A 26,025-nucleotide genomic window follows, 5' to 3' on the forward strand; every position below is an offset into this window, starting at 1 on the left:
GCTTCTGTACAGTCAATGCCGTCTCCAACCACTAACAGATCGTTCTGGTTCCTGAGCTCCGGGGAGGGGGTGGGGGAGTTGGGTTTCCTGGAGTTGTTATGGAGACCTATGATCCTCACATCTGTATCTAGGGAGCGGGTACTTGATCATTCCGCAGCCCAATGGTTTCTAGCTTTTAGTTGCCTGTTCTTCCTTATGTCTAACCACCTGCCGGCATTACAGCTCTTAGGGCTTAATGTTGGAAGATTGGGCAACGGCAGGAAGATAAATTCATATATAGGTGTTAGTAATATGAGCAAAGCCGGCAGCCGACAGTCTCTTAGGCAGGTCACATGACAGCACGGTGCCAAGCCCGTTACATTTTCGTCCTTCTCGGTGCTTTGCTGGAGGTTGTGTGCCCCTGGCACATTTCCCAGCTGACTTTGATGCCCAGCCTCAGATGCTTCCTGTTAATTTTTAAAACATCAGCGGTGAAAACGGTTTCACTGGGAGAGCTCCGTGGGTAGAGGGGCTAGGCTGCCAAGCCTGACGGCCTGAGTTTGATTCCTGGGACCCACACGGTAGAAGGCATGGACTGAGTCCTGCTCGATGTCCTCTGACCTTCACACGTGTGCACCATGGCTTCGTTACTTCATTTGTGCCCTTTCTCTCCCTCCATCTTCTTTCTTCTTCTCCTTCCTCCCTCCCCACTTTCTCTTTCTCTTTCTCTTTTGAGGTATAGTCTTACTATGTAGCCCAGGCTGGCCTTAAAGTCAAGATCCTCCGTCTCATCCTCCCCAGACACATGCTACTCCCCCCCCCACTCATTTCCTTCTTATAGGGTCTGGAGGCAAATCTTGGCTCTTGTGTCACGGCACTCATGAACACGGACACAGAATGGCTGCTTTGTCACGGCTTCTTGGCCTCGTCCTGGCCCAGCCTGTGACAACTCCTATGGTTAGAGAACATTCTAGGAAAAGTAGAAAACTCTTGGGAAGAAAAACCTGGTGATAGGGCCTGAGAGGCCACGTGGGGCTGGGCTTGCGTGTCCAATAAGAAGGCCATGGCTGTGCACGCCTTTGATACCAGCACTTAGGAGGCAGAGGCAGGTGGCTCTTTGAGTTCGAGGCCAGCCTGGTCTGCAAAACAAGTTCCTGGACAGCCAGGGATACACGGGGAAGCCTTGTCTCAAAACCAAATCAAACCAAACCAACCAAGCAAACAAAAACAACAAAGAAGAAGAGAAGTAGGAGGAGGAGGAAGAAGAGGAGGAGGAAGAAGAGGGAAGAGGAGGAGGAGGGGAAGGAGGAGGAGGAGGAAGAGAAGCCATCATTGTCCCGTGGTTTCCCATTCAGCTTGTACTGACTTGAGTGTGGGAAGGGAAGGGTCCACACCCCTGAGACAGCCTGGAGGAGCATTTTTGGAGTGATGCAGATGATTCTAGCCTGAGGTAGTCTGTGTGTTTGAGGGGGGGGTGGTCCTGAAGTAGTTCGCAGCGACTCTGGTTGGCATCTGTCCTGCTGACTCTGTCCTTGGGCTCCTAGAGACTCATGGCTCCCACCTGCAGAGTAGGAGTGAGAAACCACAATTGTCAGTGCGCAAACCTCCAGCCCCGAGGAAACTCCAGCTCCCCTTCCTCACTCCTGTGAACTTGCTGTCTCCTCTCTTCCTTTGACATGGCCCCTCCCTCTCCAGTTGGGGTCTTTTCCCTTCTGCAGCCTGAGACAAAGGTGGCAGTTCTTACTGACTTTGAGCTGCCAGAGAAAGCGAATTAATGTCGCCATTATTTTAGCCATTCATCTGACTTTTGTGACAGCTGTTTGCTGGCCCGAGAGGGTACTATGAGTGACACAGGCCCGTCCTCTGACCTCGCTGACATCTTGCTGGGCTGGACAGACTCACAGATGTCTGGAGTTATCCAGAGCCCAGTGTCCACCCAGGCTCCTTGTTGGATTAGATTTGATCATAGAGTCTTTTTTTTTTTTTTAAGATTTATTATCTATCATGTATACATATACAGTGTTCAACTGCACATATGCCTGCAGACCAGAAGAGGGCGCCAGACCTCATTATGGATGGTTGTGAGTCACCGTGTGGTTGCTGGGAATTGAACTCGTGACCTCTGGAAGAGCAGTCAGTGCCCTTTAACTGCTGAGCCATCGCTCCAGCCCCTTGATCACAGAGTCTTACCCAGAAATGCCGTCCACACCCTGCGTGGCTGAATCAAGGACCATATGAGGCTAACAAGGTCCTTGCCCTTCCCGCAGGCCCGCCTCCTCGAAAGAAACACATGAATGGGGGCAGTGTGCCTGAGTTGGAAAGACTGGCCCAATCCTCAGTCTGGTGACGAGGTTTGTGACATCTATTCAGAGTAAATGGCACACCCTGAAGTCCCACTTTCCCAAGCCTGTGGATGGCTAGAGGGCCTGGCTGGAGGATGCGGAGCTGTTCACGATGTGTCTGTCGCAGGCTGGTGACCATAGGACCATTTCCTCCTGGTGGACTATTTCTCACCTTTATACAATTACAGGCTACTCACCCGGCAGCCAAGGCAGGATGAGGGTCTGCCAGGCTGTTAACTAGAAACAGACGAGGAGTGTGTGGCTGTGTGCATATGCACATGTGTGAGCACAAGTGTGTGTAGGTACACGTGTGTGCATATGCGTATCTCAGTGTGTGCATAAGAGTGTATGCACATGTGTTTACATGCAGCTATGAGTCTGTGTGTGAGGGCATATTTGTATGTATGCATACGTATACGTGTGTTCGCATGCACAGTGCTCAGCCAGTGAGCCGGTGCAGATGGGAGCCAGGAGGGAGGCTCTCCTCAGCCCCATGTCACACATGCAGCTGATGTTTCAGAGGCCGTGAGGGCAGTGCCGACATGGCGCTGTGTTCCTTTGCTGCTATTGGGATTGAACAGTAAAAGGATCATCTGTAAACACCAGCGGTCTGGAACACAGCAGTGTGTAAGTTACCACTGACACTAGCAGTCTGGAATACAGAAGTGCGTAAGTTACCACTGACATTAGCGTTCTGGAATACAGCAGTGTGTAGGTTACCACTTGAGGCTGGGACCACAGTACCTGGACAGAGGAATGACTAGGGAAGATCAAGTTTCGGCTCAAGGCTTCAGTCCTTCGTGGTGGGGAAGGCACCCATGGAGGCAGACACATGTGACAGAGATACCTCATATCATAGTGGACCAGGCAGCAGGGATGACCAGGCTGGAACCTTCTTCATGAGCTAAGCCTGCCTCTGAAAGATTCCATAGCCTTCTAAAACCACCAGCGGGAAAACAAGCCTTCAAAACATGAGCTTGTGGACATGGTTCGGATTCCAGCCATGGAAAGCGGGGCAGTTCTGATGTGGTGTGCATGTGTGTGAGTGTGGTATAGATGTGTATGACATATATGTGTGATGTGTTTGTGTGTGATATGCTTGTATGGTGTGTATTTGTGTTGTGTGTATGTGTGCTATGTTCATGTGTATGTATGTATGTATGTGGTGTGTGTGTATATGTGTCGGGTGTGCAGTGTATGTATATGTGTAATTTGATGTGGTATGTATGTGTGTATGTAGTATGTGTATGTATGTGTATATATGTGGGGTGTGTGTAGTATGTATATTTGTGGTGTGTATGTGTGTGTAATGTGTGTATGTGTGGGTTGTGGTGTGTATATATATGGGTGGTATATATGTGAGGATGTATGTAGTGTGTGTGTGTGTGCGCGCATGTGTATATGGTATGTGTGGTGCTGGGGATCAAACCCAGCTAAACAAGCACTCTACCCTGAGTTGCATCTCCAGTCTTTGATTAAAAAAACAAGAACAAAACCATTTTGAATGACATTTATTTATTTATTTGTGTGTGGCAGAGGATGAGAGAGGGTGTGTATCATGGTGTGGTTGAAGAGGTCAGAGGGCAGCTTGTGAGAGTCAGTTCTCCCTCCACAGTGTGGGCCTCAGGACCCAAGGTCAAGCTGCCAGGCAGGCTCGGCAGCAAGTGCTGTCCCTGCTCAGCAATCTCTGTTCCTGTCTTTATTTTCTGGTGACAAGGTCTGTCCGTGTGGTGTGTGTTAGTCTTGATCTTACAATCCTCCTCTCCTGTCTTCGCCCCCGAGTGCTGAGATTATAGGTGGCCACCACCGTATTCAATACCACATTGATAGGTACTATTCATTTTTTCTTTCTTTTACATCCATTGAGATGATGTCATTTCTGTCCTTGGATCAACCTAGGCGCTGTGGGTTTGTTTTTTTTTTCTTCCCCTGTGCTGAACCATTCTGGCTGTCTTAGTAACATTTCTATTGCTGTGATAAAACACCAAATACAACCCGGGGAGGGAAGAGTTCATTCTGGCTCACATCTCTCAGGCCACATTCCATCACTAAGGGAAGTCAAGGCAGGAACTCGAAAGGCAGGACCCTGGAGCAGGATCTGAAGCTGAAGCCATGGAGGGGGCTGCCTTCGGCTTGCTCAGTACACTCAGGGCCACCTCCTTAGGGGTGTCACCTCTCACAGTGGTCTGGGCCCTCTTTAGTCAATCATTAGTCAAGAAAATGCACTAGAGACTTGCCGCCAGGCCATCTCCATGGAGGGGCATCTTATCCACTGAGGTCCCTCTTCCTAAATGACACTAGCTTGTGTCAAGTTGGCAAAAAACTAACCAGGACACTTGCTTTGGTAATTTTTTTTAAAAATGTAACTTTTTCTTTATTATTATTTAGACTTATTGTATTTTATATGTTTGAGTTCTTTGCCTGCATGTAAGTATGTCACCATGTGTGTGCCTGGTGCCTGTGGCATTCAGAAGAGGGTGTTGGATCCCTTGGAACCAGAGTTACAAATGGCTGTGAGCTGCCATGTGGGTGCTGGGAACTGAACCCAGGTCCTCTGCAGGAACAACAAACACCACCACCACCGCTACCACTGCCCCAAACTGCTGAGTCATCTCTCCAGCCCATTGATAACTTTGGAAAGAAGTCTTGGTGCCATGTGGAGCTTGGTCTGATACTCTCATTTTCTGCCTGTTTCTCATTTCAGATACTTGATGAATTCAAAAAGGACTCCTCCGTGTTCATCCTTGGGTGAGACACCTCTGACGCTTTGCTGCTCAGGGCTGTGTCCGTGTGCCAAGCCGGCCTCTGGTGGTGGGGGCGGGTGGGTGCCGTGTGCCTTTACTGACCCCAGGTTTGTAGCGCAGCGTGGGTGAGTGAACAACATCCGTGGGATGTGGAGTGTTGTGAGGAAGGTCTAGGAGTTTCTGAAGAGAGAACTGTGAACCTCAGGCTTCCTTCCTGATGCTTCAGGGAATGTGACAAACCATTAGGTTTCTCCTTTCCCCTTGCCCTCCCCTCCCCTCCACTCCTCTCCCTTCCCTTTTCTTCTCTCCCCTTTCCTCCCTTTCCCCTCCCCTCTCTTTCCTTCTCTCCCCTCTGCTCCCCTTCCCTTTCTTGTGTCTCCTCTTCCCTACCTTTTCTTCTCTCCTCCTTCCATCCCCTCCCCTCCCCTGTCTCTTCTCTCCCCTTCTCTGCTCTCCTCCCTTCCCTCCCCTCCCGCCCCCCCTCCCTCCCTGTCTCTTCCCAGTGTGTCGCTTCCTTGTCTCTTGCTGCTCTGGTCTCCCCATTCTATCTGTCTGAGGGCTCCTCAGACCTCCTACAGCTCTTGAATGCTGTCCAGGACCTCTAAGAATGTCCTGTTGGGTCTCTCTTTGAGCCTCTTCTGTCTCTGTTTCGAGATTAGCCATGTGCTCCGTGCATGGGGCGGGGCCTCAGGATGGAGTGGACCTTTGCTTGCCAATGTCCTTCTTTCTAACCACCCTGTCACTTTCTCCGAGGGCAGGAACACAGACCGGCCTGATGCCTCTGCTGTCTACCTGCAGGACTTCCAGAGGTTTCTTTTACATGAACAACAGGTGAGAGGATTGCAAGATGTGGCGTCAGGGACACAGTGCTCTCCCGGACACTTGCTGTCGCAGAACAACCGTGGCCTCCCTGGGGGGGGACATCAAGTTCCCTGTCTCCTATGCCACTTTCAATGACCTTGCAGTGCCAAGGAGACTCTGCCAGAGCAGGACAGGGGCTTGAGGGCTTGAACAAAACATCCCTCACCTGACTGGTGTCAACTCTTCCCCTGAAGCCACCTGAGAAGCATCTTCCAGGGAGGCTATCTCTCCTGGGTGGGAGGACGTAACTAGCTGACCAAGCCTCGGGTCCTCTGGGGGATGAGATGGAAGTTTCCACAGAAGCTGCAATCTACGACACACTGGCTCCCTGCGTTGAGGCAGTCACAGGAGTTTCCTGTTGGAATGTCATTATCTGATGGCACGTGTTCACTCTGTGTGTGCGGATGTTCTTGGCTGCCATGATGTGCCTGGTAGACAGATGCTGTTAAATGTTCCCCTGTGATACACAGCATGACCCCGTGACCCCATACAGAAGGCCCACATTTCCCACCAGCAGCAATGAGGGGGAGAGGCTGTGACAGGAAAGGGAAAACCTGCAGTGGCCAGCTGTGTGGCATTGAGCTGGATTGCTGTGTGTGGCATTCCAGCCACAATAGCCCCAAGTTCTATTAGCAAGTGCCCGTGCCTTTGGGTCAAAGGTTGTGCCGTGCAGGGAAAGGAGAGAAAAGCCATCCAGCCTGTTTGAGGCACCTGGGTCAGCCAAAGTGTTTGCATCAAATATCCTGCACTTTGAGTTCCTTGTAGTAGTCCAGAAGCTGCTGAGGACCGAACCCACGGCTAATGCTTTACCACTGATCTGAACCCCCAACTCCAGTCCGTGCTTTCTTTTAACACCTCTCCTTTCTGGGGAACTCACGGCCTGCTGGTTGTTTTGGTGTCTGCGAATCAGAGAGATGTGTTAGTTCACCACGGGGCTGGCTGTGGTCCCTCAGTCCTGTGCTGGCGAAGTATGGCCTCATCACCCCTATCAGTCTGACTTTGGGCTTCTTTTTTTTTTCTGACATTCCTCCCCGCCCCCAACCCTTTCTACCCAACCGCATACTCCTCTCAATCACAAGGAAACACCGTGTAGAATATCTGAAACCCAGAGGGCATCGGCAAGTATTCGGTCTCTGCGGCATCTTTCATCTTGTTGCTTGTGGATATTTGGGGTTTCAGAGCGCGGAGAGGAAAATAAACCACCAGATGCTATGGGTTCTTATTTATTTGTTTAGAAGGAGATGCTTCTGGAATGTTCAGCATTATGCAGAATCTGCTAGTGGGATTATATTTGTCGATCTGGGTAGTACTACATGGCTGGGCCCTGGAGGACGGGATGCATGGTGTCCATCTAGGTCCCTTTGCCTAAGTAGAGTGATTAGAACTTGATCCTGTTACTAATGAGTTCTCGAGATCTGGGATCCTCTTGAGGTTGCCTTGAGACCGTGTGCCCTCTCTATGTGACAGTAACATTATGTGACTTGCAGGATGGTGCAGACTAGAGGACCGTACAGGGATGGGACTGTTTGAATAAGCTATCATGAACTGGAGGCTTCCCGCAGTAAAGAGCACACACTGATTCCATATGGTCCTGGCCCCAAACCTGTGCCCTCCATAACTATTGTACCCCCCCCCCTTTCATGGATGAGGAGGCACAATGGAGACAAGCAACTTGTCATCTTGACTGAGCCAGGGGACACACCCCGATGGGCTGACTGTATAGCTACCTTTCTCATGGCAGTGACGAGAAGAAGCAATTTCGGGGGGGGGGCAGAATTCATTCTGGCTTCGAGTTAGAGGGCTCTAGTCCACCGTAGTTGGGAAGAGATGGCGGCAGGCAGGAACAGCATAGCAGGGGCTGCAGGAGGCTGGTCACATTGCCTCAGTAGCCGGCAAGTAGAGAACAGGAAGTGGGGCTGGACTATAAAACCCCAAGGCCCACCCCCAGTGACCTACTTCCTCTATCAAGACTCCCCTCTCCAGAAGGTTCTGTGGCCTTTCCAAGACAGCACCGCCACCTGTAAACAAGGTGTCCATGCCCATGAGCCTGTGGGGGATATTTTGCAATCAAATCACAACATCGGCATAACTCATCATGCTCCCTGGCTGCTTCACGCTGACACCCAGAGGGAGGGACAATGGTCTCCCATTCACAAGCTGGTGGTTGCTTTACTTTCAAAGATGAAGTTTTATTGGGGGTGCAGTCATGCTCATGGCCTGTATTGGGTCCGTGACTCCTTTCTCACGGTGATGGCTGTTGAACGATGATGGCAGGGAACACCGTGATCCAAGGTCAAGCTGGGATGGGGCTTTGGTGTGTGGGCCTGGATGGCAGGTAGATTTGAACTTGGATGATGGTTCAGTCTTTGGTTACCTTGACCACATTCTGAGAAGGATGCCTGTCGCTTTGGTGATTTTGTGTTGTCTCTGTCATCTTGAAGGAACTATGGGCTCAGGATCTGAACAAAGTCCGGGAGCGGATGACCAAGTTCATTGATGACACCATGAGGGAAACCGCAGAGCCCTTCTTGTTCGTGGACGAGGTGAGTGGGCTGGGGCTTGTCGCGTGAGCAGTACCTCTGTGTCTTCCTGTGTCCCCTTCAGAGGGTGTCATTGTCAGGTGCTCTGAGACAGACTCCTGGGGAGTGGTTTTCGCTGGGTGGGGACTATGCCCACCTTTCTCTTTCTTGAGTCTCTCCTGAGGGAGTTTATTGATTTCACCGCTAGAGGGCGTTCGCCACCAGGGAGAAACCAACCAAACAGAACAAATGCTTAGATGGATGGGCCTGGAAGTCATTTCTCAATAGCACTTGACCTTGTACAGGTGACAGAGGAGGACCAGAAGGGATGCGGGTTATCACCTGCCCGGTGGGGTAGTCTGATTTATAGCCGTGAAATGTACTTCTGAGTCAGTCAGTGTTTCTGAGTCTTTTTAAGTGTTAGGAGTGGGTAGATGGGGAAGTTCCTAGCCCCCTCTCCCCCCACCCCGGCCTCCCCGTGTGTGTGTCGGTTCTTGTCTGCCACCTTTTTCGAAGCAGTGTCTCTATGGCTGTGGCATATGCCAGGTTCACTGGCTCTGGAGCTTCTGGGGTTCTCTTGTTTCCAGTTCACACCTCAGTGGAGGAACATGGAGGTTACAGTGTATACTGCCACAGCCAGCTTTCGTGTGGGTTCTGGGGTTCAAACCCATGAAACCTTCTTAACCCATAGTTTACCAACAAAGTCATCTAGCCAGCCCCTCCCTCCCTCTCCCTCTCTCTCCCTCTCTTTCCCTCTCTCTCTCTCTCCCTTTCTTTCTAAGGTGCTAAGAGTTGGGATAGGAAATTCTGTGCCCTCTTCTCTGTTCAGTAGCCCACATTTTTGAACCCAAGGCTTCAGAGTTGTTAGCCAAGCACTCTGCCACCAACTCATCCCCTAGGCCCCTTCTACTTTTCGTTTTGAGGCAGGTTTTCAGTAAGTTGTTCAGGCTGGATTTGAACTCATGGTAGCCCAGAGAAGCCTTGACTCTGATTCTCCTGCCTCATCCTTCTGAGTATCTGGACCGACAGACTTGAGCCCCTAGGCCCAGCATCTTTCCACCCCTTGATGTTCACATATCTATAATGCTCTGTCTCTGATGCCGAGTGTTGGACTCACCCACGGTTAGTCGCTGATATGACGTGACACTCCCGTGTGGGCACCTACTGTTTTGGCAGCAGCGGACATTTTGGGATACACGCGAAAAAGGGAAATGATGTGAAGGGTTTACGTTGAGAAGGAGGGATGCAGTCTGAGCCATCTGTACTGAAACCATGGAAACCTGAGGTCTGTGGACCAGCTATTGGTCCCATGTGTCCAGGTTGTCCAACTGTATACACTAACTAGTGAGAAACAAGTAGACTCCAAGTCTCCTGTCCCACCCCACCTCCACCCTCGTGTCTCTTTCAGTTCCTCACGTACCTCTTTTCACGGGAGAACAGCATCTGGGATGAGAAGTACGACGTGGTGGACATGCAAGACATGAACAACCCCTTGTCGCATTACTGGATCTCCTCTTCCCACAACACGTGAGTTTCTGAGTGAGCCCAGGCTGAGAGTGCACTCGCAGCACTGAGAGTGATCCAGTCAGCCGGTGCCCCATGCACAGCCCTGACAGAGCTGGCTGTGAAGGGCTGGGGAGGGAGGACCACATTGTTCAGAGGGGTTGGGAGAAGGGTAGGAGACGACAGCGCTCTTTCCAGCGTGTACTGGAATGCTTCTGCGTCCTCTGTGACCTTCTAAAGCAAGTTCGCAAAGCTGGCTTTCTGTGATTTGATCATCTTCGATCATCCTGCCATGGAAGCATTCACTCAGCCGGGGAGCTAGGGTTTGTAGAACATCTACCCTGGGCCAGGCTCTCTGCCTACCAGGAGTGAGGATTCCTCAGTGGAAGAGGCAGGGGGAGTCACATTCTCAGGTGCTCGGGGAGGAAGGCGTTCACTGAGTGTCAGCTCCGAGCACGGGCTGGTGGCTGGACAGAGGGCCTGGTGGGAAGGAGGGTTTCATTCCAAAAGCTTCATGGGCAGAGGTCCTGGAGCAGAAGCAGAGGGGAGGCATCTAAGGCTGGAGTGGAGAGGCTGGAACGAGAGTGGCCTGATAGACGGCCAGCCTGAGCAGAAGCTTGTAAATCACAGGGCAGCAGGGCCCCTCCGGCCACTTCAGCTAGAGAGCGACATGTTCTCCTTCACTTCTTCGGATAATTTTGCTGATTGGAAAAGAGGAGGATGAATCGAGAGAGTGAAGGGATGTTGCCTTCTGACGTCATTTCCGGACGAGGGTGGAGTCTTTGACTTTAGGTTGGAAAGTGCTATTCATGGACACCTCCCTAAGTATCTTTTCATGGGGCAGACGGGCATGAGCCAGACCCACAGTGCGTCATCCCCTAGGTATTTGGGAAGGGGAATTCTTTTCCAGGTGAATGGGTAGGAAGTACGTCTTGAGTTTGTCTTAGGACAGTGGATTCTCCAAGCCTAGAGACAGCTAAGGAACATCCTGAGAGGGAGGGCGGCCTGGGGAGAAGGCAAGGATACAACAATTTATATCTTTCAAAACCTCAACAACAATCCTAAATAACCTAAGCAATAAATGGGCTAACGAAAGACTGGATAAGAAAATGTAATTCATATGTAATGTGTGTATGCGTGTGTGTGTTACATGTATATCCAATAGAATTTTACGAAGCTGTAAAGAAAATGAAGTCATTCATTACATTTGTAAGAAAAATGGATGGAACCATAAATCATTATGTTGAATGAAATAAATCAGACTCAGAAACATGACTATTATTTGTTTTGAAAAAAAAAAACCCAATCCTATTTTATGGGAGTTTTTGTTGACTAGGTTTATGGCACCACACATTCTACCAGGAGTTGTTGAGCCTCCTGCCCGTGCTGGCCTTGAGCCTCAGGGATACATGGAGCTGGGGTCCATTTTTTGGCACCCAGAGTCCAGTGAGCAGCGACAGGGACGCAGCTTACTCTCTGCTTCCCCATTGCTCCTGACACACTCAACCCAGGTCTCCAAGAAGGAACACAGCGTCTTCATTGCATTTGGATCGCTTAGGTAGTCACTGTGTACATCTTATTGGTGGCCCCAAACCCAAGGCCTCAGGATGACATGTATGTGGTTCAGACCTTAGCCTGTGTGTTTCCAGATCAGAAGATCTCAGGCCCATGGGGCTTGGGCTCAGATGGTCTCTGTTTTAGAGTTTCTGTTGCTGCAAAGAGACATCACGACCACAGCAACTCTTATAAAGGAAAACATTTAGTTGGGGCTGGCTTACAGTTCAGAGTTCAGTTTAGTCCATTACCGTCATGGTGGGAAGTATGGTAGAATGCAGGCGGACTTGGTGCCGGAGGTGCTGAAGTTCTACATCTGCACCCTCAGGCAGCAGGAAGGAAAAATGAGACACTGGGCCTGGCTTGAGCATCTAAGACCTCAAAGCCCGCCCCTGTGACACACTTCCTCCAACAAACCCACACCCACTCCAACAAGGCCACATAGCCTAATGAAGCCACTCCCTAATTGCTTGGTGGGGGAACATTTTTGTTTTAAACGACCACAGTTTCCCAGCATGAACTGTGTAAAGCACTGACTCCCTCCCTGATGCGGCTCGTTCTGTCCTTCAGGTACCTCACCGGGGACCAGCTGCGTAGTGAGTCCTCCACAGAAGCTTATATCCGCTGCCTGCGTGCTGGTTGTCGCTGCATAGAGCGTGAGTGTGCCGTCCTGACTCTGACGGCGTGACGAGCAGAACCATGAATCTCAGCATTTGTTTTTTGGTGTTAAAGACTTTAATATTGGTGGGAGAGCAGGGGAGGGAGACAGGCTGAGGGGTCCTTGTGCTGGAGGGAGAGGGGGAGGGAGACAGGCTGAGGGGTCCTCGTGCAGAGCCATTCTAGGGAAGAAGATGATGAGGGTTTCCCTTAGATGATAGTTGTCTCGAAGCAAGAAGTGTTGTCTATCTGGGAAGGAGGTTGGGACATCTAGAAAGTGTCCTGATACACTAGGCAGCTGGGGGCCAGCATCAGGGGTCACTCTCTGCTAAGAGGAACACAGATACGTCCCTCTTAGCACGACACACCCAGGGGCCACATGTCTACAGGTGAGGCTTTGAGAGCCACCATGAAAGGGACTGTCAGGTCCAGCTGTGGCCAGGCAGGTGGCAGAGCCTTGTTTCTGTCTGCCTTTCTTATCACCTCTTTGGCTCTTTCGTGTGTGTGTGTGTGTGTGTGTGTGTGTGTGTGTACACGAGCATGTGTGTTTACATGTGTATCACCGCGTGTATAAACACCAGAAGTTGGTGACAATCACTGTTCAGAAGGAAGGGTCTCTCAGTGAACCTGTAGCTCTAGCCTAGCTAACCAGCTTGCCCCATGGATCCCTTGCCTCCACTTGCTCAGCATCTACATGGGTTCTGGGGATTTGAACTCGGGTCCTCATGCTTGTGCAGCAAATGCTTTATTCCTTGAACTGTCTGTTCAGCCAATCTTTGGGGCTTTCTTTCCCAGCCTGGTTAGTAGCCTGTCACTGTAACAAAACCCCTGGGATTACGAATTCAGTGATGGAGGAAGGCTTCTTGTTTTCTTCCGGTTTTGTATCTTGGGTTCAGATCATTGTTTGGGGCTTCTGACGACAGGCCACAACAAGAAAATGTGGCAGGGCCAATGCTTCCACCAAACTAGGAGAGGAAGAGGGATAAGCTGGGCTCTCACCATCCCTTTCAAGGATAACCCCCCTCCCCCACAGTGACCCAAGGACCTCCTTCTTTGCCGTTTCTAGTACGCCTTCAGGAACCAAGCCTGGTAACATTTTCCTCAGTCATAGCCATGTATGTGGCTGAGAAAACGGTCCAGACCACAGACCATGACTCGAGCGTTTTCAAACCTGCTTGTCCTGTGCCAAAGTGGAGTGGCAGTTACATATGGGCCTCCTGGGTTTAGGTTTTTCTCTCTGGGAAAGACCCGTGAGGAAATGAAGCCAGAAGCCCCCAGCTCCTGTGTCCTGGGGTTGTTCAAGCCCCCATAGTTTTATTTCCGCTTGCATAACTTACTACAAATCTTTAGGAAACTGACCCATTGAGCTGTGCTGTTTCTACTGGTGAGAGGGGGAGCCTCAAACAGCTGACGTGAGAAACTAGAACCTGTTGGGAATATCTTCTGGAGAAAGATGCATGGGAAGGAGTGTTTTAGGGAAGCATGTTGTGTTCTGTGAGCCGGAAGATACGGCCACCTGTGTGCAGATAAACCTGGGTCCGCCCTGTAACGGAGCTGGTGCGGGTCCCTGGGTCTAACCTCATGTCCTCAGTCCAGCCACATGTCCTGTCTGCCTGCTCCCTCTTGGTGGCTGTGCTTCCTGGTGCTGAGCACCCGTGTTTTCTCCCCAGTGGACTGCTGGGACGGGCCTGACGGGAAGCCCATCATCTACCACGGCTGGACACGGACCACCAAGATCAAGTTCGATGATGTTGTTCAGGCCATCCGAGACCATGCCTTTGTTACCTCCAGGTCAGTGGCTGATTTTCCGGAGGCGTGTCTGTAAGGGGAAAGCTGATAGGGCTGGACACCAGACAGACAGACAGACAGACGCAGATACACACATACACACATGCATATACACACTGCCCAGTTCTCCTAAACCCTGGGGAGCTTGGGTTTCATTTGACTAGTTATTGGCAGGTGGCCTTTGTAGCTTTATGCAATGATAGTGGTCTTAAAAATTATGTTTATTATTTTAATTATATGAGCGTGTGCGTGTGTGTGTGTGTGTATGTGTATGTGTGTGTGAGCTCAGGTGCTAGAGTAGGCCAAAGGCCCTGGGTCCCAGCTGGAGTCACAGGTGACTGTGAGCGGCCAGATGTGGGTTCTGGGAGCTGAACTGGGGCTCTCTGGAAGAATATTATGAACTCTCCACCACTGAGCCATCTCTTTAGACCCTATGAGACTAAGTTCTAGATGCTTTTTTCCCAGTTTGAGCTTTTGTGGTTCTTTGCCGTGTTACCACATCTTACCAGGCATGGTGATGACTGCATGGACCTCACAGAGCCGTAAGACTAAAATGGCATGAGGCATGCTATGTGCTTAGTGTTGCGCGTGGTCAGCATTCAGTAAACAGGCTCAGATGTTTTTGAGGCAATTCCTGGAGTTGCATAGGGGTGAGGCTGGACTGGGGCAGGGCTTCTGTGAACGTCTTTTCCTGTTCTTCAGGATGCCTTTTAGTTAGTCTGCAGGGCTCACATGTTCCCTTCTCCACACAGCCCTTTCCTGGGCATCCCCTCCTTCATCAGCCACTGAAGCCCCGAGGGACCCTGTGTTCACAGAGACGGTATAGCAGCTACTCCGACTCTTGTCAGCTTCCTGTCATGATGAAAAGATGCTGCTTTCATGGATTTATAAAGAGGGGGAGCTCATTTGGGATCATGTTTTGGAGGTTCCAATTACTGACCTATTACCTGTCCTGCCCCAGTGCCTGAGACATGGGCGTTTGCTCATCGGTGTGGACAGTTACAAGGTTCCCGCTTCCTGTCTCCTGTCCGACTCTGTCCTCTGCCCCCTGCAGCTTCCCCGTGATCTTGTCCATCGAGGAGCACTGCAGCGTGGAGCAGCAACGTTACATGGCCAAGGTGTTCAAGGAAGTGTTAGGAGACCTGCTGCTGACGAAGCCCACGGAGGCCAGCGCCGACCAGCTGCCCTCGCCCAGCCAGCTTCGCGAGAAGATTATCATCAAGGTAGGTATGCGTGTGGGGGCCACTGTCTACCGGGGCAGGGGGTGGGCATCCTCAAGGACTCAGTGCCAGACTCAAGATCTCGCCTTCTTTACCTTGTCTCTGATCTTGGGCCAAACCTTGATCATTTAACCTCTCGGTGCCCCTGTGCCCTTCTGGAAATGGGGTGAGTGTGATATTGAACCTAATTATCTCATTACCTTGGTAACAAGGAACAGCTGTGAGCGGATACGTGCAGAATCCTCAGCACCACATTCATCCTCTCAGTTCTAACTTGGGATGGGGGCGGGGGTGGGTTCCATCCAACCTGGGCTACCTAGTGAGACCCAGATCTTAGAACAAAACCAAACAGAGCTCATTTATTCTTGGGTAAACCTCACCAAGGTGTGAGCCAGTCTTGTGTGAGCGTTGGAGGGGTTCCAGTGGCCCAGGTCCCATTCCTGCCCTTGGGAGCTCTCAGACTATGTGGGGTATGGATAGCTGCATAACAGGGCGTGAGTCGCAGCGGGATGCTGAGGCTGGTGTTCCTTTTCTGTGGAGGGGATGCGTGATTTTATCTGCCCTCGGGAGCTTCAGCCTTTGCATATTTGTGTTAGTGTAAAGAGAGCAGATAAATAGAGGAATAAAGCATGCACGAAGTTATATTCCTCATAAGAGGTAGAATATTCTAGGAGCTTCGGGCTTGGTTCCCAAAGGGCTTTGGGGACCAAGGATGCTAACATCCTCCTCTCTCTACAGGGCAGAGGTTTTCAGTGGGGCTTCCATAGACCCCCTAAGAAGTGAGAGTTAGTATTTTGCAAGGGGGAAGGGACATGGGAGTTTGGGTGGGGAAATACTGCATCTTACTGACCTACAAGTGTCAGTAACATTTTTTCCCCCTTTTACTCAGTCCCCCACCCTCCCTTCAAGCCCACTGTACAGCGTAAGAAAACAGAAGCGTGATTCCTGCTGGAAAAGAGGCAGGGATGGGAAGGGAGAAGGATGGGCTAATCTTAGACTGAGTGGCAAGCAGGGTACCCCTGAGGGAGGCGAGGTCTCCAAGAATGGAGCTGAGATTATAGGGAATGCTGAGCCGTCAACGGATCGGAGGTGGCAGAGAGCAGGTGCATGCTGGGTGGCTGGTGGTGGGTGAGTTCTTGCGGCTCAAAGACTCTGAGCTTGGGTCTTTAGCGACGAGGGCTCTGTGCACTTTCCCCCCTTCAGCATAAGAAGCTGGGCCCCCGAGGTGATGTCGATGTCAACGTGGAGGACAAAAAAGACGAGCACAAGACCCAGGGAGAGCTGTACATGTGGGACTCCATTGACCAGGTGGGCCTGCGTCCCCCCTCCCCTCACCCCCAGAGCTGCGGGTGCCGACTCTCAGCTGCCTGGATCCCCCCAGCCCCCCAGAGCTGTAGGTGCCGACTCTCTGCTGTCTGGGTTCCCCTGCCCCCACCCCAGAACTGTGGATGCTGACTCTCAGCTGTCTGGGGGTCCCCCCCCCCAGAGCTGTGGGTGCCGACTCAGCTGCCTGCCCCCCCCCCCCCAGAGCTGTAGGTGCTGAGTCTCAGCTGTCTGGGTCCCCTGCGCTCCCAGAACTGTGGGTGTTGACTCTCAGCTGTCTGGGTCCCCCTCACACAGAGCTGTAGGTGCTGACTCTCAGCTGTCTGGGTCCCCCTCACACAGAGCTGTAGATGCTGACTCTCAGGTATCCTAGGCTCCCGCCATAAAATCTGGCACTATCCTTGCCTTTGCCCCGTGTGGAGCTGTGTGCCTTGTCTTTTTACTGCATTATAATGCCTTCAAATAACTTCTTATTCAATTTAATATGTACTTAAACACAGACCAACACAGAAGACTGCCATGTTCCCTAGACTCATGATTCTCAGGATGCATCACGACTGAGTGTCTTTTACCCCTCGTTCTGCCTTGGCCTTGTAGGGTCCTTTCCCAAACAGGAGCATCTGCTGTAACCACAGCAACCAGAGCATCCGCAGTGCTGTGATATTGTCAGCTTGCTGTGGACCGTATTTCTGCTTCACCCCTTGCCCACTGTGTTAGGTAGACATTTGTCACAGCGACCAAGTGCCCCTCTGAGAAAGCCGCTTGGGGAAAAGAGGGGTTCTTTTGACTCTTGATCTTGGAGGTTTCAGTCCGGGCCACTTGCTTCTGTGTTACTTCGGTGTTGGTTCATTGTGAGGCAAAGCATTCCGATGGGGAATGTGTGGAGGAGCCAAGCGGCTCGCCTCATGGTGGATGGGAGCTGATAAGGGATAAGAGATCAGCCCTTTAGAGGTACGGCCTCAGTGGCTCCTCCTTCAGCCAGCCCAAGCTTCCAACTGCCTATTCAGTTAGTAGCTTATCAATGAATTGATTAACCCCTTCATGAAGTGGGTGCCCAATGACCTAGTCCTCCCCCAAACCCTTATCACTTATAAGCAACCTTTTATTACAGAGTCCTTATAGGAACAGGCATTGGTTTGACCTATAACATTCACTAATAATGTCCTTTTCCCAGCATCTATATTAGCAATCCTAACTTGCGGTTGTTGCCTTCTGATCTGAAATTGTCCCATCCCGGATCATCATCATCTTTATTATTATTATTGTCATTATTATTTGTGGCGGAGTAAAATTTTCAAGCTTTAATACTTCTCCCACACCTCCTGGCACCCAGATTCACTTGAATTTATCCCATGTCTGTTCTAGTATCCTATAAAGAAAATGAAATAGAAAATAAATATGAGATAGATAAAATTTAAGTAAATCAGAATGAAATGTCACATACACACAATGGAGTCTTAATTCAGCCTTTACATCTGGAGATTGGGATTTTAAGAGATAAATAAGAATATTGATGCTTTACCTCATATATTTTTAAGCTCAAGAGTTTTAAAAATACTTATTTATCTGGCAGCTGGAGAGATGACTTGGGTGGCTAATAACATTTGCTGCTCTTCCAGAGTACATGAGTTTGGTGCCCAGCATCCATGTTGGGTAGCTCACAACCATTTGTAGTTCCAGCTCCAGGGGATCTGCTGCCCTCTTCTGGCCTCCATGGGCACTGCACTCATGTGGGATACACATAGACACACAACACACGCACACAACACATCCCAACCAACCAACCAACAAAAAGCCCTTTCAGAATATATTTATTATGTATTTATTACATATGTAAATATAAGCATATTTAGATTTGCATAAGTGTTTCCTGTGTGGGAGTGATGTAGAAATAGACGAGACCCTATTTGACCAGGCTGGTCTCTAACTTACAGAGATTCACCTGCCGCTGTGTGCTGGGATTAAAGATGTATACCACTGTGTCCAGCAAAACCCATTATTCTATACAATAATTTAAAGCAATTAGTGAAATGTAAACATGTTGTTAGGTCAGTTGGCTGAGATGGTCCAGAAAGGCTTACAACAGAGCAGGTGAAAGGCTGTGGATGCAGCTCCGTGGCCGAGCCCTTGCCTAACATGCACAAGGTCCTGGGTTCGATCCCCAGGACTGAGGGAAAGTTAGGAGTATTGGGGAAAGCTGTTCATGAGGGGGCATAGTCTCCTCTTCCCTGAAAAACTGCACACTGGCAGCGCAGCAGAGACTTTTTATTCCCATCTGCTCCTAGACGCTGATTCAAAAAGTCCTGAGAAGTCCCTAGAATCCAGAAGTAGATGTTTTAAAGAGCAGATCTCGTAAAATCATCATAAATGTGAAAACTGGGGCAGAGCAGTCCCCAGTGAATGCTGGGGTGATGTCCCGCAGGTCCCTAGAGTCAATAGGGCTGAGACCTTGGGGGAGACTAACGGCAGCCTGGCTCTCTAGAAATGGACTCGCCACTACTGTGCCATCGCTGACGCCAAGCTGTCCTTCAGTGACGACATTGAACAGACTGTGGAGGAGGAGCTGGTCCAGGTAGGTGGAGACCCGCCCGTCCTGACCTTCTGGAACTGGGCTTGTCCTTGGAGAATCCCCACCTGGAGATTTAGTGTATGACTTAACACATCTGGCCTGGCCAAGCATCCTCATCCTGAAGGAGTGGCTGCTTTGAGTAGCCAAACTCAACTAGCTCTTCCTGATTGGCTAGCTGGCCCTAGGGCTTAACCAATAAGATTCAAGGTTCTTTCCTGCTCTCTATAGGGCCTGACTGGCCCAAGATCTAGGATATCTGGGCTGGCCAAGCATCCTCATCCTGCAGGAGTGACTGCTTTGAGTAGCCAAACTTAACTAGGTCTTCCTGATTGGTTAGTTGGCCTTAGGGCTTAACCAGTAAGATTCAAGGTTCTTCCTGCTCCCTATAGGGCCCGACTGGCCCAAGATCTAGGACCAGTGTTCCCTGGGGAAGGTGATGGACCCCGCCCGTAGTTCTGCCCTCCGTGTTCCCTCCATCTTCTGCCCATCTTTGGGCTTTTCTTGAGTCCAGCCCAGTGTGAGCTCAGGCTTCTGGTACTGGGACTCCTAAGTCCGTTAGGACTCCTGGAAACGTCCATCAATGAGGAGTTGTCAGGAGAGGGCAGTGGGCGCTGTCACAGGCTATAATGACTCCTTGTGGTTCAGGACACTCCTCCCACGGAGCTGCATTTTGGGGAGAAATGGTTCCACAAGAAAGTGGAGAGGAGGACCAGCGCGGAGAAGCTGCTGCAAGAATACTGTGCCGAGACGGGGGCCAAGGACGGCACCTTCCTGGTGCGGGAGAGCGAGACCTTCCCCAACGACTACACCCTCTCCTTCTGGTAAGCCCCCTTCCTCCGAGACTGGTGGGCGGGAGGTGGTGTGGTCAGACTGCTGTCCTGCCTGGCTCTCATGACGTCCCTGTCCTGTTCCCGACAGGCGGTCTGGTCGGGTGCAGCACTGTCGAATCCGGTCCACCATGGACGGTGGGGTCATGAAGTACTACCTGACAGACAACCTCACGTTCAACAGCATCTACGCCCTCATCCAGCACTACCGTGAGGCACACCTACGCTGTGCAGAGTTCGAGCTACGGCTCACCGACCCAGTGCCCAACCCCAACCCACACGAGTCCAAGCCGTAGGTTCTGGGATTGGGTGGGAGGTACCCCACCCACACGGGTCGCACCTACCAGGTGCCTATATGGGGTTCTCATTCCCAGCGGCCCATTCAGTTTTGCCCTGTGGGACATTTGGATTCCTGGAGAACACCACGAGTCCTCTTCCTGCCAGCCAGACTTTTGTCCCATTCTCTTTCTCCTCTCTCTTGCTCATTCCTTTATTTTATTGATGTGTGGGGGGGGGGGGGAGGTCTGTGTGCGGGTATTTTCATGTGCAGTGCTCAGGGAGGCCAGCAGAGGGAGCTGGAGACCCTGGAGCTAGAGTTATACGAGGTTGTGAGCTGTCTGACATGGATCCTGGGAGCTGAACTCAGGTCCTCTTGCAAGAGTAGTGTGATTTTTTTTTTTAAGTTAAAAAGTTATGAGTAGTTTTGCCTGCATGTATTTATGTGTACTGTATGATGCCCACAGAGGCCAGGAGAGGGTGTCAGATCCCGTAGATCTGGAATCACAGGCAGTTAGGAGCCACTGTGTGTGTGCTGGGATCATACCTGGATCCTCTGCAAGAGCCATTAGTGCCCTTATTTGCTGAGCCATTTCAAGACAGTGTTTCTCTGTGTATTCCCAGCTGTCCTAGAATTTGCTCTGTAGACCAGACAGGCCTCGAACTCACAGAGATCCACCTTCCTCGGTCTCCTGAGTACTGGGATTAAAGGCGTGTACCAGCACTGCCTGGCTTTTTTTTTTCCTCCAGCCCCCACTTTCTCTTTTCTTTTCTCCTCCCCATGGCTTCCTCTCCCTTCCTTCTCTTTCAGCACCCTGAGGTCTGGAGCTCTGATTTCAGAGGCTGGGTTGAGCCTTCTGTGTCCATGCTTGTCAGGGCTCCTTCTTGTGGTCAAAGGGAACCGAAGAGCAATCACGAGGGCCTGTTCTTGTCATTTCTTTATCCACTAAGGAGCATTGCAGGCCATGCCTGGCAAAGAGGTCAACACAGTCCAGAAATGCAAGGAAAATCTTTAGGCAGGTGGCCGCTAACATTTTTGTTTTGGAGGCAGCTGAATAATTTATATTATTATTATTATTATTATTATTATCATCATCATCATCTTCATTATTATCATCATAATAATTTCCTATTCATACCAGTTGCCTTTCAAAACCTGACAACTAGTAGCTTTAGTAACCAAAGTCTTTCTGAGCCTTCCCTGTGTTCCGTGTCCTGGATGACCCGAGGCACACTGTTGTAGTTCTGCCAGCCTTTGGGGCTGGGCAGGTGGGCACGGATGAGTGGACTTATTCTCTTAAGTTTCACGTAGACCTTCTCATATTCCTGGGGGGAGGGGGTTCTGCCTTCTCTCCAGACATGTTGGCTCAGTCTCATAATCTCAGCTGGTTGGAGGCTGAGCGGTAGGCAGATCGCAAGTTCGAGGCCAGCTAGGGTTATACAGCATGTCTGAAGAGAGCTTAGCAAGATCCTGCCTCAAACGAAATGAAAAAGCATAAAGCCGATGGTGGAGTCAATGGGAGAGTGCTTGCCTGGCGTGCATGTGACCTTAGATTCATCCCCAGTGCGGCAATAAATAAAATCAAACAGGAAAACTGAATAGGAATCACTGTCCTTGGAGGTGCATATGGTTGGGGACGTCCCAGTGTAATTTCTATGTCTGTTTCCTTGGTCCCTGCCTGGTGGTGTTTTGTCTCCTGCTGGCTGTCGGTCTGGGAGGGTTCTCACCAGCCTGTTGTCCTGTCCTGGGCACAGGTGGTACTACGACAGGCTGAGCAGGGGGGAAGCAGAGGACATGCTGATGCGGATTCCCCGAGACGGAGCCTTCCTCATCCGGAAGCGGGAGGGGACCGATTCCTATGCCATCACCTTCAGGTAGGTGCCATCTGATTCAGGTAGGCTGGCACTGTTGGGTGTGTGGGGGTTAGTGCTCCCCAGAGGAGGTGGGGGAAGGATAGGTATGGGACCCAAGTGAAGGGAGTCTCGGGTGGAGACTGAGTTGCTGCTCCGTGTCCTTGACTGCATTGCTAATGGTGAGGACAGCAACAAGAAGGATGTTCATCCCAAGTACTAGGCACAGTCTGTCTGTCTGTCCATCTGTCTGTCTCTCTTACACTCCCTATGGTCATTCTGTTCTAACGTCTGTATTAACTTCTAGCAACCCTGGGATTTAGGGGGCTGTGACCACCGTCTTTGTTTACTTTCTTTCGTAAAAACTTTTATTATTATTGTATGTGGGCATACATGTTCCGTAGTGTCATGTGGGGTCAGAGGACAGTTTTTGCAGAGTTGGTTCTTAGTTCCACTCTCCCTGGGTTCTGGGGATTGAACTTAGGTCGTTAAGCTTGTGTGCCAGGTGCTTTGCCTGCTCAGCCATCTCACACGGCCATCTCGCCCGCCCATCATCCCATCCTTCTTTTCTTCAGTGGGAAATGAGGCACAGTGAGAGTCAGTGGCTTGTTCAAGCATGTGGGGGTGGGGCTAGAAACTGGACGTAGACCTAGATCTGGGCTCCCCTCCCAACAGCACCTACTCCCTTTGTTGCCACTCAGATGGTCCAGATTTTACCCTGGCACCACGGTCTTCCCTCTGCACAAGGGTTGGTGTTGGGACCCCGGTCATCAAGTGTCCCCTCCCTCGTTCCAGGTCTTCTCAGTGTTCTGCCAATGGCAGTACCTTATATATTTGTATAGCTATGTCTCAGACCCTGGCTGATCTGTAGTGGATTGACTCAGTTATTCTAAGAATGGAAATAGAATCCCAGAGATGTTAAGTGACCTGTGAAGCACCACACAGCTTTGGCGTTGACTGAGTCGGAATGATGGTCCACTTCTACAGCCTGTGCTGATCCTTACAGGGTCAGCTGGTAGCCAGATGAGGCCTGTGGAGATCTTTGGGCTAGATAACATCCAGCCTATCCGATGTTAAAGACTGACTCTGAAGTTCATATTTGGGGGGTAGCAGTAATAATTCTGAGTCCATGGTCCTGTATAGTAGCTTCCAGATGTGCACAGCTGCCATGGGCTATCCAGTTTGGTGCTGCCCCTTGCCAACTCCCTTTCAACAATTTTTGTCTCATATCTATCTATCTATCTATCTATCTATCTATCTATCTATCTATCTATCTATCTATCTATCTATCTCTGTCTATCATCTTTCTGTCTTTCAGTCTGTCTATCTATCTTCTATCTATCTCTCTATCTATTATTGTTTGAGATAGGGTCTCACTATGTAGCCCTGGCTAGCCTGGAACTCAAAGAGGTCTGCCTGTCTCTCTCTTCCTGTGAATGTGGGGATCAAAGGTGTGTGCCGCCACATCTTTTTGATACTGGCTATTCTGACCTAAGAGAGGTAATGGCTCATGGTGGCTTAGATTTTCATTTTTATTGTGGTGTTAATGTTTTCCACTTACCTGTTGCCCATTTACTTATCTTTTGATTAATGTCTGTTTAGAAACTGTGCCCATTTTCTACCAGGTGTTTTTAGTTTGCTTTTGTTGTTTTTGTTATTGAGTCCCTCGAGTCCCTTAAACATCTGCACCCGAACAGATGGCCATCCCAAGTTCAGTTCACAAATAGAACTTTCCAGTTCTGTTCTGTTTGTGACCTCGTTGTGAAGATGGTTGTGTCTTGGGCTGTACAGACGTGTCTCGGTTGGATGTAATCCTGTTTGTCTGTGTTTGCTTTTGAACTCTCAGAGATCTGCCTGCCTCTGCTGGTTTTAAAGACGTACGCCACCAAACTCAGTTATTGTAAGGTAGGAGTGTCACATACTTGACTTTGTTTCTTTGCTTAAAATTGCTTTGGCTGTTCAGGGTCAATGCCACAGAAACAAAGTCAGCCAGCACATGCTATTTGTCCGTATTTGTAGTGTGGCGTTTTGGCTCATGTATGCACAAGTCATGACAACCTTGGGGCAATTAATGTGTTCATTGCCTTAGAGTTCTGAGAGTCCTGTCATTTCTTTATGTTGTATACATGGAGAAGGTTTTTATTCTTTAAATTTATTTGTCTTTGTTTGCTTGTTTCTTTATTTCTGTGTGTATTTTGCCTACATGTATATCTGTGTATCACATGTGTGCCTGGTGCCTATGGAAGTCAGAAAGAGAGTCAGATCCCCTGGAACTGATGTTAATAGACAGTTGTGAGCTGCCATTGAACCCAGGGGCTGAGAATTGAACCCAGGTCCTCTGGAAGAGCAGGACCTCCCCAGTCTATACATTCTTTGCTGTGAAATTAGGATTGAGCTCAATTTTTCTTACTCTTCTAAATTAGTAAGACCGAGGAATCTGTTGCCTGTCCTGTTTTGAATCTTTTCTGCCTCATGTTTCAAACAGATGAGAAAAAAAAACCCTTAACTCATTTTGGAAAAAGAGTCTTTGTAACTCTGGGCTACTGGGGACAAGATTCAAGGACTTGGGAACTGATGGAGGTTTTAGAGCCAGGTTCAGAAAGCGGTTTGTGGGAGTACCATGAAGCAAACAATTTAAGGTTCACAGACTGCATGGACCCTGCTACAGCTATGTAAGAGAAGACCACAGCATAGACTCAAACAAACAGTGAACATGGTTCAATAAAACTTTATTAAAAAAGACAAAGGAAGCCAGTTTAGCTTGTGGGTCATAGTAGGGCACCTCAATCAAGTTGATTGAAGAAGAACTGGGTGTTGATCATCATGTATGGATTCTTCCAGATCTGAACTGAAAATATCCCACTGTCTTGTGTTCCATAGGAGGACTGAATTTTGTCTGTTTCAGTTCTGTAAGGGTGAATAACAAGGTTGTGGCCAGTAGGTGCTTCTTACAGGGTGATTGCGTAGCTGCAAGCATCCTTGGTTGCTAATCCTTTGTGGTCCTCCCTCTTAAGGGCCAAGGGCAAGGTGAAACACTGTCGCATCAACCGGGATGGCCGGCATTTTGTGCTGGGGACCTCTGCCTACTTTGAGAGCCTGGTGGAGCTTGTCAGCTACTATGAGAAGCATGCACTCTATCGCAAGATGAGGCTGCGCTATCCCGTGACCCCTGAGCTCCTGGAGCGATATAATATGGTAGGTTGACTCCCTTGGGAATTGAGTTAGTTATTGCACAGACTAAATTGTATATATGCAATATGCACACTTTCATGTACATACCGTGTGTCTGGTATGGGATGTCCTGGGGATGCCAAATTGGCCACAGCACACCAAGACACTGCCCTCATGCTACCCACAGTCACACAGCCAATGTCAGATGGGATGCATGCTAAAGAGAAAAGGCTGGGAAGGCACGGGAGTGTATGAAGAGATGGGGCAATGGCTGCAGTTTTCAGAGGTTCTAAGGAGAAGATCTTATTGAGAAGGAGCAAGCCGTGCAGACATCTGGAGGAGGAAGGACTGCAGGGGCAAAAGCCTTGGGGGGTAGGATGCGGGCATGAAGTGAGCTCCCCTGGAGTGATGCGTGATGGCGATGGGGGCTGAGAGGTGGGTTCATGTAGGCTCTGACGGGCCATTGTAAGGCCCTTCTCCTGCTTGTTGTAGCATTCTGAGTGCAGGAGAGACCCATCCGGTTGCTTTATCATCTCACTTCTTGTCAGACGGTTCTCTTGATTTCTTGAGAAGAGATGGACTCTGAGGGCTGGTTAGCGCCAGCTGTCAACTCAATACAGCCTAAGAATCAGCGGGAGGAAAGTCTTAGGAGAGAAATTTTCTAGGCTAGGTTGGCCTGTGGACATGTCTCTGGGGGACCGTCTTGACTGTTAATTGATGTAGGAGGGTCCAGCCCATTGTGGGTAGCACCATTCCCTAGGCTGTGAGTCCAGAACAGGTCTGAGAGAGGAGAAAACTGGCTGAGAAAGCAAGCATGGAGGTGTTTTTTTTCTCTACGCTC

At 50.1% G+C, this 26,025-nt stretch overlaps 1 protein-coding gene across 1 annotated transcript in view; it reads left to right on the top strand.

The window, feature by feature from the left end:
• Positions 1-26,025, top strand: part of Plcg2 (phospholipase C gamma 2) — a 133,623-nt gene that overhangs the window by 71,305 nt on the left and 36,293 nt on the right. Inside the window, exons 8-20 of the mRNA XM_087900458.1 lie at positions 5,026-5,069; positions 5,824-5,896; positions 8,368-8,469; positions 9,854-9,972; positions 12,073-12,158; positions 13,830-13,950; positions 15,002-15,170; positions 16,371-16,475; positions 18,973-19,062; positions 19,705-19,880; positions 19,978-20,178; positions 21,918-22,037; positions 25,028-25,208. Coding sequence (XP_087756584.1) covers positions 5,026-5,069; positions 5,824-5,896; positions 8,368-8,469; positions 9,854-9,972; positions 12,073-12,158; positions 13,830-13,950; positions 15,002-15,170; positions 16,371-16,475; positions 18,973-19,062; positions 19,705-19,880; positions 19,978-20,178; positions 21,918-22,037; positions 25,028-25,208 — 1,587 coding nt within the window. The remainder of the gene's footprint in view (positions 1-5,025; positions 5,070-5,823; positions 5,897-8,367; positions 8,470-9,853; positions 9,973-12,072; positions 12,159-13,829; positions 13,951-15,001; positions 15,171-16,370; positions 16,476-18,972; positions 19,063-19,704; positions 19,881-19,977; positions 20,179-21,917; positions 22,038-25,027; positions 25,209-26,025) is intronic.

Source organism: Myodes glareolus, chromosome 22 (assembly GCF_982192425.1).
Source record: "Myodes glareolus chromosome 22, mMyoGla1.1, whole genome shotgun sequence".
Classification (NCBI taxonomy): Eukaryota; Metazoa; Chordata; class Mammalia; order Rodentia; family Cricetidae; genus Myodes; species Myodes glareolus.